Source organism: Entelurus aequoreus, linkage group LG06, assembly GCF_033978785.1.
Source record: "Entelurus aequoreus isolate RoL-2023_Sb linkage group LG06, RoL_Eaeq_v1.1, whole genome shotgun sequence".
NCBI lineage: Eukaryota > Metazoa > Chordata > Actinopteri > Syngnathiformes > Syngnathidae > Entelurus > Entelurus aequoreus.
The window spans coordinates 78,645,268-78,658,200 of NC_084736.1; the positions used below are offsets into that span (position 1 = coordinate 78,645,268).

Here is a 12,933-nt window from a genome sequence, read left to right on the forward strand (position 1 = left end):
AAATGCTAAGGGCGCCGTCCATCAGGGGGCACCAAGCCAGTGCCACAAATGTTGGAGAAAAAAAAAAAAAAATACAAAAAAATAATCCCAAGTTAATTAAAATGCAAAGTAAAGACTATTTAATATAAATATTATTTGTTACAACATTACGACGTCACCACATCAAAAAATCAACACAAGATGTCAAAACGGCCAAAACTGTCAGGTGCCCAGGGAAGAAAAAATAGAAAAGAAGAGGAGGAGAAACGAGAAAAAGACAGAGGTAGCAGGTAGGTAACGTTAGCCTACATGGAATTATTTGTCTGTTACAGAATGTGATAGTAACCTGGCTTTTTAGCATTTAGCTAATGTTACATGATTCGGCAATTGCTAATCAATAAATAGCTAGTTCTGTTTTAACGTCGGGTTAATATTGTGGAGGGGGCTAAATTGTAATGGAAAATAATAATGTAACGTTAGGTAATTACAGTACTCCCACCTTACATTCCTCAGGGACATTTGTATTAGATCTTTTAAGCAGGTGTTTTTTGTTTACATTATTATTGCCTTCTAGTTAGCTAATGTTTGCCCTGCAGGTAATAGTCACTTTTCTACCCCTTTATATATTAGGTAAAGTTGTAAGCCTAGTTGTTAAAGTGCACATCATTAATGTTAATTAAGCAATATCACATGAGAGGGAATGCTGTTTTTTAATTTGAGCACTGCTGTGATTCGGTTAAAGATAATCATAACATAACATTCTCATATAATATGTTAATTTGCTTTCTTTAAGTAAAAAAAAAAGGTCAAAGACAAAGCTATTCGGTTTCTTGTGAGTATATACACTTCAATGCCGATGTGGGGGGGGGCGCCACCTAAAATCTTGCCTAGGGCGCCAGATTGGTTAGGGCCAGGCCTGCTATCTAGTTACTGGTTTTCAGTAACTAACCCAACACTGGTAAGAAGGTGCACTTGTTTTATGTCTCTGTGAGAAGGAGAGACGAGAAAGAGTGAGAAGAGCCTGTAGTGTAATGCCCGCAGCTAAAAGCAACTGCGTGAGAGCGTATACTCCAATATCACCATATAGTCATTTTCTATATCGCACAGAGACAAACCCGCGATACATCCAGTATATCGATATATCGCCCCAGCCCTAATACATAGCAAAGTTTAAATGTGCCTTGAAGTACGATAATGTCTCACGATCACACTTACCCTGATATCGCACGGTCTTGCGTGGCACCGGGTTCCAATTGAGAGCCAGTGAAGTTTCCGATCCGAACAGGAAGACCAGGAGCAGGACCTCCACCCCGCCCATTGCTCCGATGCAAACTCCCATTCGGTGGAGGTGTCGCGCGGTGGATGGAAGGAGCGCTCAATCAAGCAGGGGATCAGAAAAGGACAACCTGGCAACCTGCTGAGAGAAGGAAAGAAAAACTGTTCAGTTTGAGCTAGCAATTAATGGTCTTCATTGTCTCGGTTGTTGGTGAGAAACCACGGCCAACTTATTCTGGAAGAATAATATATTGGAATACCCCAAAAAAACGTGTTACGTGGCTTCATCGCTCCACTCTGAATATTTGCTTTTGTGTGTTTGCACAAGTAAAAGATGCCAACAAACTCAACGTCCCTGAGCAGATTGGCCGAGAATGAGCAGAAATATGCAGCCAACATTTGGAATAAAACAAACTTGTGCAACTTTTAATTAAGTAAATGACTTTTGTGCATAATTTATGCATCCATCCATACATTTTCTACCGCTTATCCCCTCCCTCTCGGGGTGGCGGGGGGAGTCGCCACCTCATCACAGGTGCATGATTTAAATTAACGTTAAAAAAGACCCCCAATTTCTTGACACAAATGCTGTCCGAAAACCAACACTGCAAAAAGTGAAATCTAAGTAAGATGAAATATCTCAAATAAGGGTGATATTTGCTTATTTTCTGTCTGATAAGATCATTCTTCTCACTAAGCAGATTTTATGTTAGAGTGTTTTACTTGTTTTAAGGGTTTTGGTCCTAAATGATCTGAGTAAGATATTACAGCTTGTTGCTGAGATTTGATGACCTATATCAGGGGTCACCAATGCGGTGCCCGCGGGCACCAGGTAGCCCGTAAGGACCAGATGAGTAGCCCGCTGGCCTGTTCTTAAAAATAGCTCAAATAGCAGCACTTACCAGTGAGCTGCCTCTATTTTTTAAATTGTATTTATTTACTAGCAAGCTGGTCTCGCTTTGCCCGACATTTTTAATTCTAAGAGAGACAAAACTCAAATAGAATTTGAAAATCCAAGAAAATATTTTAAAGACTTGGTCTTCACTTGTTTAAATAAATTCATCATTTTTTAAAACTTTGCTTCTTATAACTTTCAGAAAGACAATTTTAGAGAAAAAATACAACCTTAAAAAGGATTTTAGGATTTTTAAACACATATACCTTTTTACCTTTTAAATTCCTTCCTCTTCTTTCCTGACAATTTAAATCAATGTTCAAGTAATTTATTTTTTTTATTGTAAAGAATAATAAAGACATTTTAATTTAATTCTTCATTTTAGCTTCTGTTTTTTCGACGAAGAATATTTGTGAAATATTTCTTCAAACGTATTATGATTAAAAAAAAATACAATTATTCTGGAAAATCTAGAAAATCTGTTGAATCAAATTTAAATCTTATTTCAAAGTCTTTTGAATTTCTTTTAAAATTTTTGTTCTGGAAAATCTAGAAGAAATAATGATTTGTCTTTGTTAGAAATATAGCTTGGTCCAATTTGTTATATATTCTAACAAAGTGTAGATTGGATTTTAAGCTATTTAAAACATGTCATCACAATTCTAAAAGTAATCTTAATCAGGAAAAAATACTAATGAGGTTCCATAAATTATTTTTTAAGTTTTTTCAAAAAGATTCAAATTAGCTAGTTTTTCTCTTCTTTTTTTCGGTAGAATTTTGAATTTTAAAGAGTCGAAATTGAAGATAAACTATGTTTCAAAATTTAATTGTCATTTTTTTCGTGTTTTCTCCTCTTTTAAACCGTTCAATTAAGTGTAAATATCATTAATTATTAATAATAACATAGAGTTAAAGGTAAATTGAGCAAATTGGCTATTTCTGGCAATTTATTTAAGTGTGTATCAAACTGGTAGCCCTTCGCATTAATCAGTACCCAAGAAGTAGCTCTTGCTTTCAAAAAGGTTGGTGACCCCTGACCTATATTGAGTAAAACATGCTTGAAACTAAAATATCAACTGTTGCAAAGCTGTGTCATCAACACTCACAAGTATAAAACTACTTTTTTAAAGTAATCATTTGTTACTTCAAGCATGAAAAAAAAAATCATGATGCCGAGCGCATATCATTATGTCAAGATAATGGCACTAGCATTTACTTCATTTAAGAATATTTTTCAACTTATTGAGCAAAAGGGTCTCTTTTTTTTCTAACAAGAAAAGTGCACTTGTTATTAGTGAGAATATACTTATTTTAAGGTATTTTTGGGTTCATTGAGGTTAGCTAATTTTACTTGTTTTGGAAAGTCTTGACAAGCCGAATGTTCTTGTTCTATTGGCAGATAATTTTGCTTAGTTCAAATAAAATACCCCTCATTTTTGTATTTTTTGTTCTTGTTTTTGAACACTGACTTTTTGCAGTGAACCAGTTGTGGTGTCGAAACCTTTACACCACACTGCAAAAAGTCAGTGTTCAAAAACAAGAACAAAAAATACAAAAATGAGGGGTATTTTATTTGGACTAAGCAAAATTATCTGCCAATAGAAGAAGAAAATTTGGCTTGTCAAGACTTTCCAAAACAAGTAAAATTAGCTAACCTCAATAAACCCAAAAATACCTTAAAATAAGTATATTCTCACTAATAACAAGTGCACTTTTCTTGGTATAAAGAAAAATGTAGACCTTTTTGCTCAATATGTTGAAAAATATTCTTAAGTTAGTAAATGCTAGTGCCATTATCTTGACATAATGATATGCGCTCGGCATTACATTTCTTGAAACCAGCAAACTTATACTAAAAACTAGGGATGTCCGATAATGGCTTTTTGCCGATATCCGATATTCCGATATTGTCCAACTCTTTAATTACCGATACTGATATCAACCGATACCGATATCAACCGATATATGCAGTCGTGGAATTAACACATTATTATGCCTAATTTGGACAACCAGGTATGGTGAAGATAAGGTACTTTTTAAAAAAATATATAAAATAAGATAACTAAATTAAAAACATTTTCTTGAATAAAAAAGAAAGTAAAACAATATAAAAACAGTTACATAGAAACTAGTAATGAATGAAAATGAGTCAAATTAACTGTTAAAGGTTAGTACTATTAGTGGACCAGCAGCACGCACAATCATGTGTGCTTACGGACTGTATCCCTTGCAGACTGTATTGATATATATTGATATATAATGTAGGAAGCAGAATATTAATAACAGAAAGACACAACCCTTTTGTGTGAATGAGTGTAAATGGGGGAGGGAGGTTTTTTGGGTTGGTGCACTAATTGTAAGTGTGTCTTGTGTTTTTTATGTTGATTTAATTAAAAAAAAAGAAAAACAAAAAACAAAAACAAAAAAAAACGATACCGATAATAAAAAAAACGATACCGATAATTTCCGATATTACATTTTAACGCATATATCGTCCGATAATATCGGCAGGCCGATATTATCGGACATCTCTACTTGTGAGTGTTGATGACACAGCTTTGCAACAGTTGATATTCTAGTTTCAAGCATGTTTTACTCAATATAGGTCATCAAATCTCAGCAACAAGCTGTAATATCTTACTGAGATCATTTAGGACCAAAACACTTAAAACAAGTAAAACACTCGAACATAAAATCTGCTTAGTGAGAACAATTATCTTATCAGACAGAAAATAAGCAAACATCACCCTTATTTGAGATATTTCATCTTACTTAGATTTCAGTTGCAGGCTTAAATAATAGTCTCTTGATTAGAGCAGGTGCATGAGGCAGGTGAAACTAATCAGTCGCCATGGAAACTAAAACAAACAAGGATGTACAAAAACAGGAACTATTGGAGTCTTGAATCTAACAGAAAATAACAAAAACATGATCCAGACCACAGATCATGACAACAATACATGGACACACATTACACTTCAAATCAAATCCTTCAAGTTTGAATAATTCTGTTCATTCCAATAAACAGCATGTAAGTAGATCACTAAATAGTAATCAAACTCCAAAATCCTGCTAGTCCAGGGGTCACCAACCTTTTTGAAACCAAGAGCTACTTCTTGGGTACTGATTAATGTGAAGGGCTACCAGTTTGATACACACTTCAATAAATTGCCAGAAATAGCCAATTTGCTCAATTTACCTTTAACTCTATGTTATTATTAATAATTAATGATATTTACACTTAATTGAACGGTTTAAAAGAGGAGAAAACATGAAAAAAATGACAATTAAATTTTGAAACATAGTTTATCTTCAATTTCGACTCTTTAAAATTCAAAATTCAACCGAAAAAAAGAAGACAAAAACTAGCTAATTGGAATCTTTTTGAAAAAATTAAAAAAATAATTTATGGAACATCATTAGTAATTTTTCCTGATTAAGATTAATTTTAGAATTTTGATGACATGTTTTAAATAGGTTAAAATCCAATCTACACTTTGTTAGAATATATAACAAATTGGACCAAGCTATATTTCTAACAAAGACAAATCATTATTTCTTCTAGATTTTCCAGAACAAAAATTTTGAAATAAATTCAAAAGACTTTGAAATAAGATTTAAATTTGATTCTACAGATTTTCTAGATTTGCCAGAATTTTTTTTTGGAATTTTAATCATAATAAGTTTGAAGAAATATTTCACAAATATTCTTCGTCGAAAAAACAGAAGCTAAAATGAAGAATTAAATCAAAATTGATTTATTATTCTTTACAATAAATTTTTTTTTACTTGAACATTGATTTAAATTGTCAGGAAAGAAGAGGAAGGAATTTAAAAGGTAAAAATCCTAAAATCATTTTTAAGGTTGTATTTTTTCTCTAAAATTGTCTTTCTAAAAGTTATAAGAAGCAAAGTAAAAAAAAAATGTATGAATGTATTTAAACAAGTGAAGACCAAGTCTTTAAAATATTTTCTTGGATTTTCAAATTCTATTTGAGTTTTGTCTCTCTTAGATTTAAAAATGTCAGGCAATGCGAGACCAGCTTGCTAGTAAATAAATACAATTTAAAAAATAGAGGCAGCTCACTGGTAAGTGCTGCTATTTGAGCTATTTTTAGAACAGGCCAGCGGGCTACTCATCTGGTCCTTACGGGCTACCTGGTGCCCGCGGGCACCACGTTGGTGACCCCTGTGCTAGTCTATATGCGAGTGTGTCTGCCTAACATACACATTTTAATAACCTCTGACTGCGGGGTTGTGCAGGAAGGTTCCGTCCCCCCCCCCCCCCCCCTTTCACTCTCAGCAATAATAAAAGTCAGCGATAATAAACGCTTTTGCCACTCAAAAAGCGGCGAAACTGCTTATCAGCGCACTCTTGTCGAGCCAATTCAGCTGCAGTATATTCAACCGGGGCTGCGTTATCAAAGTTAATTGTGCTGGCAATGGCTTCCACGCCGAATGTTGAGGCAAGGACAATCCAATCGCAATAAGCTCTAAATGAGCAGCTTTATAACTAATGAATGTGTGAAGGGTGCGGCTACATTGTGGTAAGACCTAGGGATGGGCGATACCACACTTTTAGGATTCGACACGATACCGATACTTTTTCTTGCATTTTCATCAAAACCGATATCGATACCAATAATTTATTATTGGCAATTTTTTTGTCAGTCAAAAATATTATTACTATTGTTATTATTTAAGACAAATCACAAGACAAATACAGACCATTTATACCACATTTATTATGGTCAATATATAATAAAAGTAAAATTTAAATAAATAACATAAATATGAAAAATAAATTAAATATTATATATAATAATAACTATATAGTATACATAATAATAATTAAATATTAGGGCTTTCCAATTAACAGTCAAATCCGAATTGCAAGAAGCTGCAGTTATTTTTTAAAGTTTGTGATATACACTACCGTTCAAAAGTTTGGGGTCACCCAAACAATTTTGTGGAATAGCCTTCATTTCTGAGAACAAGAATAGACTGTCGAGGGTCAGATGAAAGTTATTTTTTTTCTGGCCATTTTGAGCGTTTAATTGACCCCACAAATGTGATGCTCCAGAAACTCAATCTGCTCAAAGGGAGGTCAGTTTTGTAGCTTCTGTAACGAGCTGAACTGTTTTCAGATGTGTGAACATGATTGCACAAGGGTTTTCTAATCATCAATTAGCCGTCTGAGCCAATGAGCAAACACATTGTACCATTAGAACACTGGAGTGATAGTTGCTGGAATTGGGCCTCTATACACCTATGTAGATATTGCACCAAAAACCAGACATTTACAGCTAGAATAGTCATTTACCACATTAGCAATGTATAGAGTGTATTTCTTTCAAGTTAAGACTAGTTTAAAGTTATCTTCATTGAAAAGTACAGTGCTTTTCCTTCAAAAATAAGGACATTTCAATGTGACCCCAAACTTTTGAACGGTAGTGTAATTAGCAATTAATGAAATATGAAATAGGGCTAATGTTTTCGAAATGTAAGAAATCATGTTACAGATTAAAACCAAAATCACATTCAATCATATATTCAAGATTTTCTTGGAAAAAAATAAAACTGTAATGCAAAGATGAAGAATCTCCAAAATTGTATCCCTTTCTTATCTTGTTTTAAATACTTTTCTTTCTTTCTTTCTTTTAGTTTATTTCGAACATGGACACATTTACATCATAATACATCACACAATTTCATATCATTTCATTTACATCATGCCCGAAAAGGAGTAGGAAGAGGCAAAGCTTATTTAATCCTACCCCTTTCCCACTTCAAAGCATTTACAATTATATAAAATCATTTACTGACCTTTTTATATAATAAAATAACATCTATGAATTAGTATATACAACAGTTTGTAATATGTAATTAATTAATTCAGTCATTATTAACATACTGAGATGAAGAATATTTTCAATAAGGTTGGAAGTTTTTCTCATAATTCTTCTTCTTTGTACTTTGTAAGCACTATTAATTTAAACAACCTCTTAAACTGGATCATGTCAGTACAATTTTTAACTTCTTTACTTAATCCATTCCATAATTTAAGGGCCCCCCCTTTTTCTTTGCATCATGTCGTGCTGTGTCGTTTTCCATACCCCACTCAGATATTAACATTGAATTAGTAATCTTACTCTTGATTTTAATAGTATTCAATATTTATATCTAACCTACTAAGTTTGCAAATTTGTCAAATGATATTAACACGTGTTAATCACAAAGATGATTATTCATTTAACATAAATAAAAGTACTAACCAAATATACTGCAAAAACATGAAAGTATGTTGTGCTAAAATAAATAAATGATCTAAATTAATAATTAATATGTTTCTTAAAGGCCTACTGAAATTATTTTTTTTTATTTAAACAGGGATAGCAGATCTATTCTATGTGTCATACTTGATCATTTCGCGATATTGCCATATTTTTGCTGAAAGGATTTAGTAGAGAACATCGACGATAAAGTTCGCAACTTTTGGTCAGTGATAAAAAAAAAGCCTTGCCTGTACCGGAAGTAGCGTGACGTCACAGGTTGAAAGGCTCCTCACATTTCCCCATTGTTTACACCAGCAGCGAGAGCGTTTCGGACCGAGAAAGTGATGATTACCCCATTAATTTGAGCCAGGATGAAAAGATTTGTGGATGAGGAACATGAGAGTGTAGGACTAGAGTGCAGTGCAAGACGTATCTTTTTTCGCTCTGACCGTAACTTAGGTACAAACTGGCTCATTGGATTCCACACACTCTCCTTTTTCTATTGTGGATCACGGATTTGTATTTTAAACCACCTCGGATACTATATCCTCTTGAAAATGAGAGTCGAGAACGCGAAATGGACATTCACAGTGACTTTTATCTCCACGACAATACATCGACGAAGCACTTTAACATTTAAAAACGTTGGCAACTGCCAATCATTTAAAACAGGGGTCACCAACCTGTTTGAAACCAAGAGCTACTTCTTGGGTACTGATTAATGCGAAGGGCTACCAGTTTGATACACACTTAAATAAATTGCCAGAAATAGCCAATATGCTCAATTTACCTTTAACTCTATGTTATTATTAATAATTAATGATATTTACACTTAATTGAACGGTTTAAAAGAGGAAAAAACACGAAAAAAAATCACATTTAAATTTTGAAACATAGTTTATCTTCAATTTCGACTCTTTAAAATTCAAAATTCAACTGAAAAAAAGAAGAGAAAAACTAGCTAATTCGAATCTTTTTGAAAAAATTAAAAAAAATAATTTATGGAACATCATTAGTAATTTTTCCTGATTAAGATTAATTTTAGAATTTTGATTACATGTTTTAAATAGGTTAAAATCCAATCTGCACTTTGTTGGAATATATGACAAATTGGACCAAGCTATATTTCTAACAAAGACAAATCATTATTTCTTCTAGATTTTCCAGAACAAAAATTTTACAAGAAATTCAAAAGACTTTGAAATAAGATTTAAATTTTATTCTACAGATTTTCTAGATTTGCCAGAATATTTTTTTTTAATTTTAATCATAATAAGTTTGAAGAAATACTTCACAAATATTCTTCGTCGAAAAAACAGAAGCTAAAATGAAGAATTAAATAAAAATGTATTTATTATTCTTTACAATAAAAAAAATGAATGTACTTGAACATTCATTTAAATTGTCAGGAAAGAAGAGGAAGGAATTTAAAAGGTAAAAAGGTATATGTGTTCAAAAATCCTAAAATCATTTTTAAGGTTGCATTTTTTCTCTAAAATTGTCTTTCTGAAAGTTATAAGAAGCAAAGTAAAACAATTAATGAATTTATTTAAACAAGTGAAGACCAAGTCTTTAAAATATTTTCTTGGATTTTCAAATTCTACTTGAGTTTTGTCTCTCTTAGAATTAAAAATGTCGGGCAAAGCGAGACCAGCTTGCTAGTAAATAAATAAAATGTAAAAAATAGAGGCAGCTCACTGGTAAGTGCTGCTATTTGAGCTATTTTTAGAACAGGCCAGCGGGCTACTCATCTGGTCCTTACGGGCTACCTGGTGCCCGCGGGCACCGCGTTGGTGACCCCTGATTTAAAAAAACTTACGGCTAGTGTTGTGCGTACTATTCAAGCAAAGAATAAAAGTTACGTAGTATTTGTTGCTGCAAACACCAAGCAACAATGTTCATAAAATAGCTTTAAAACCACTTCCCGCTCTCCAACGTCTTCGTATTCAGGGCAACATAACTATCTTCCTCTGAAAAAATAATGAAAAGCTTGAGAAAAGAATCTGGTTTAAAGCATACCGAGGGATAACGCGTAATACGTCGTGTCACAGTTTCCACATTCTTGGATAGGACACATTCCCGCTACTGGAAGATTATTTAGAGTAAGTAGGACATTTCTGGAGAGAGAGGACACTCTTTAATTGAAATGTCATTTCTAATACAATAAAAGCCACAAGCAAGAAAATTGCAAATTAAAAAATCACTGGGGATGTTATCTCATCACATCTCTGCAGTCTAAATGATCATGACCTCCTTCATGCCAATAGTCCATGGGAAGTACAGAAAGGCTTTTTTCCGAGCTGGAATTCACACCTTATTACAGATTTGATATAGACGCATATTCATTTTGCAAAAAATGAAAGGCTTATAAATATGAAAATGATACAGTAGGGAAGGGATTCAAGATGTTTGCTCCTCCAACAAAGAAGGAACTGCATCTTTCAGCGGGAGTTTTCACCATCCCTGAGCGAGACGAGAACACAAACGTATCTTTTATTCTGCATTCTAAATAGTAAAAATAAAAAAAAATGCTAGAAAGAGGTACTGGAGATTATTGACGGGCAAATCTTTTTTTAAAAAGTGGAACTTCTCCTTTAGACCGGACTTTCTGCTCTGCCGCTCCCAGTCTGTGGAACGCTCTCCCTGACCACCTGAGGGCACCACAGACTGTGGATGCTTTTAAAAAAGGCTTAAAAACCCTTCTTTTTTTAAAAAAAAAGGCTTTTTTTTTTTTTTTTTTAGATATATGCATACTAGTTTTAGCTATTTGACTGTTCTAGTTTTTATTTTTTAAATTTTTTTTAAATTTTTTTTTATTTATTTTTAATACCCTGTAGCACTTTAAAGTTGTTTACTCAATGTAAAGTGCTTTTTACAAATAAAATATATTATTATTATTATTATTAGAGATGTTTTGCTTTAAAATGTAATATCGGAAATTATCGGTATCGTTTTTTTTATTATCAGTATCGTTTTAATTTTTTTTATTTATTTTTTAAATCAACATAAAAAACACAAGATACACTTACAATTAGTGCACCACCCAAAAAAACCTCCCTCCCCTATTTACACTCATTCACACAAAAGGGTTGTTTCTTTCTGTTATCAATATTCTGGTTCCTACATTATATATCAATATATATCAATACAATCTGCAAGGGATACAGTCCGTAAGCACACATGATTGTGCGTGCTGCTGGTCCACTAATAGTACTAACCTTTAACAGTTAATTTGACTCATTTTCATTAATTACTAGTTTCTATGTAACTGTTTTTATGTTGTTTTACTTTCTTTTTTATTCAATAAAATGTTTTTAATTTATTTATCTTATTTTTTTTATTTTAAAAAGGACCTTATCTTCACCATACTTGGTTGTCCAAATTAAGCATAATTATGTGTTAATTCCACGACTGTATATATCGGTATCGGTTGATATCGGTATCGGTAATTAAGGGTTTGGTCAATATCGGAATATCGGATATCGGCAAAAAGCCATTATCGGACATCCCTAATTATTATTATTATTGAAAAAGCTGCATTTTCTTGAACATGACTAATTTTCTGTCGAGTAATCCAACAAATTCTCAAAGAAGTGAAGTGAATTATATTTTGTGGAGGGGGGCGTGGCCCGCGGGCCTGCAGCGGAGCGGGGTGTGCCAGGACCGGCCTGGAAGTCATCGACAGGTGCGTAGATGGCCCACCTGGGCCTTGTTATCTAATCACCTGACGCTCTGTATAAGCAGCAACCAGGAGGAGAGACGTTGTTGCAGACTGTATTGATCTATATTGATATATAATGTATATATTGTGTGTATGTTAATTTAATAAAACAAATAAAATAAAATAAAATAATAATAATAAAAATTAAAACAATTAAAAAACATTTTTTTATTTTTTATTTCCAACCTCCACATATTTACATAGCGCTTTTTTCTCTAGTGACTCAAAGCGCTTTTACATAGTGAAACCCAATATCTGAGTTACATTTAAACCAGTGTGGGTGGCACTGGGAGCAGGTGGTGTAAAGTGTCTTGCCCACGGACACGGCGGCAGTGACTAGGATGGCGGAAGCAGGGATCGAACCTGGAACCCTCAAGTTGCTGGCACGGCCGCTCTACCAACCGAGCTATACCGCCCCCAAAGCTGGTTTGTCTAGTTCGGGGTGTCGGCAATTCGTGGCTCTAGAGCCTCATCTTTAGCGTTGCCCAGTAGCTCCCTGGAGGCTTTTTTCAAAAAATGTGTGAAAATGGAAAAAGATGACGGAAAAAAAAAAAAAAAAAATTTAAATATATTTTCTGTAGGTGGACAAACATGACACAAACCTTCTTAAGTGTTAGAAATCCCACAGTTTATATTAAACATGCTTCACTGATGACAGTATTTGGCAAACGCTGTTTTGTCTTACTAATTTCAGCGGTCCTTGAACTTACCATAGTTTGTTTACATGTAAGTGAAGTGTGAATTATATTTATATAGCGCTTTTTCTCAAGAGACTCAAAGCGCTGTAA

The 12,933-nt window shown here is 33.3% G+C and overlaps 1 protein-coding gene across 2 annotated transcripts in view; it reads right to left on the reverse strand.

The window, feature by feature from the left end:
• Nucleotides 1-12,933, reverse strand: part of LOC133652640 (semaphorin-4C-like) — a 317,761-nt gene that overhangs the window by 111,350 nt on the left and 193,478 nt on the right. For both annotated transcript variants that reach the window (XM_062051606.1, XM_062051607.1), the window contains one exon: nucleotides 1,195-1,396. In XM_062051606.1, coding sequence (XP_061907590.1) covers nucleotides 1,195-1,318 — 124 coding nt within the window. In that variant the 5' untranslated portion in view covers nucleotides 1,319-1,396. The remainder of the gene's footprint in view (nucleotides 1-1,194; nucleotides 1,397-12,933) is intronic.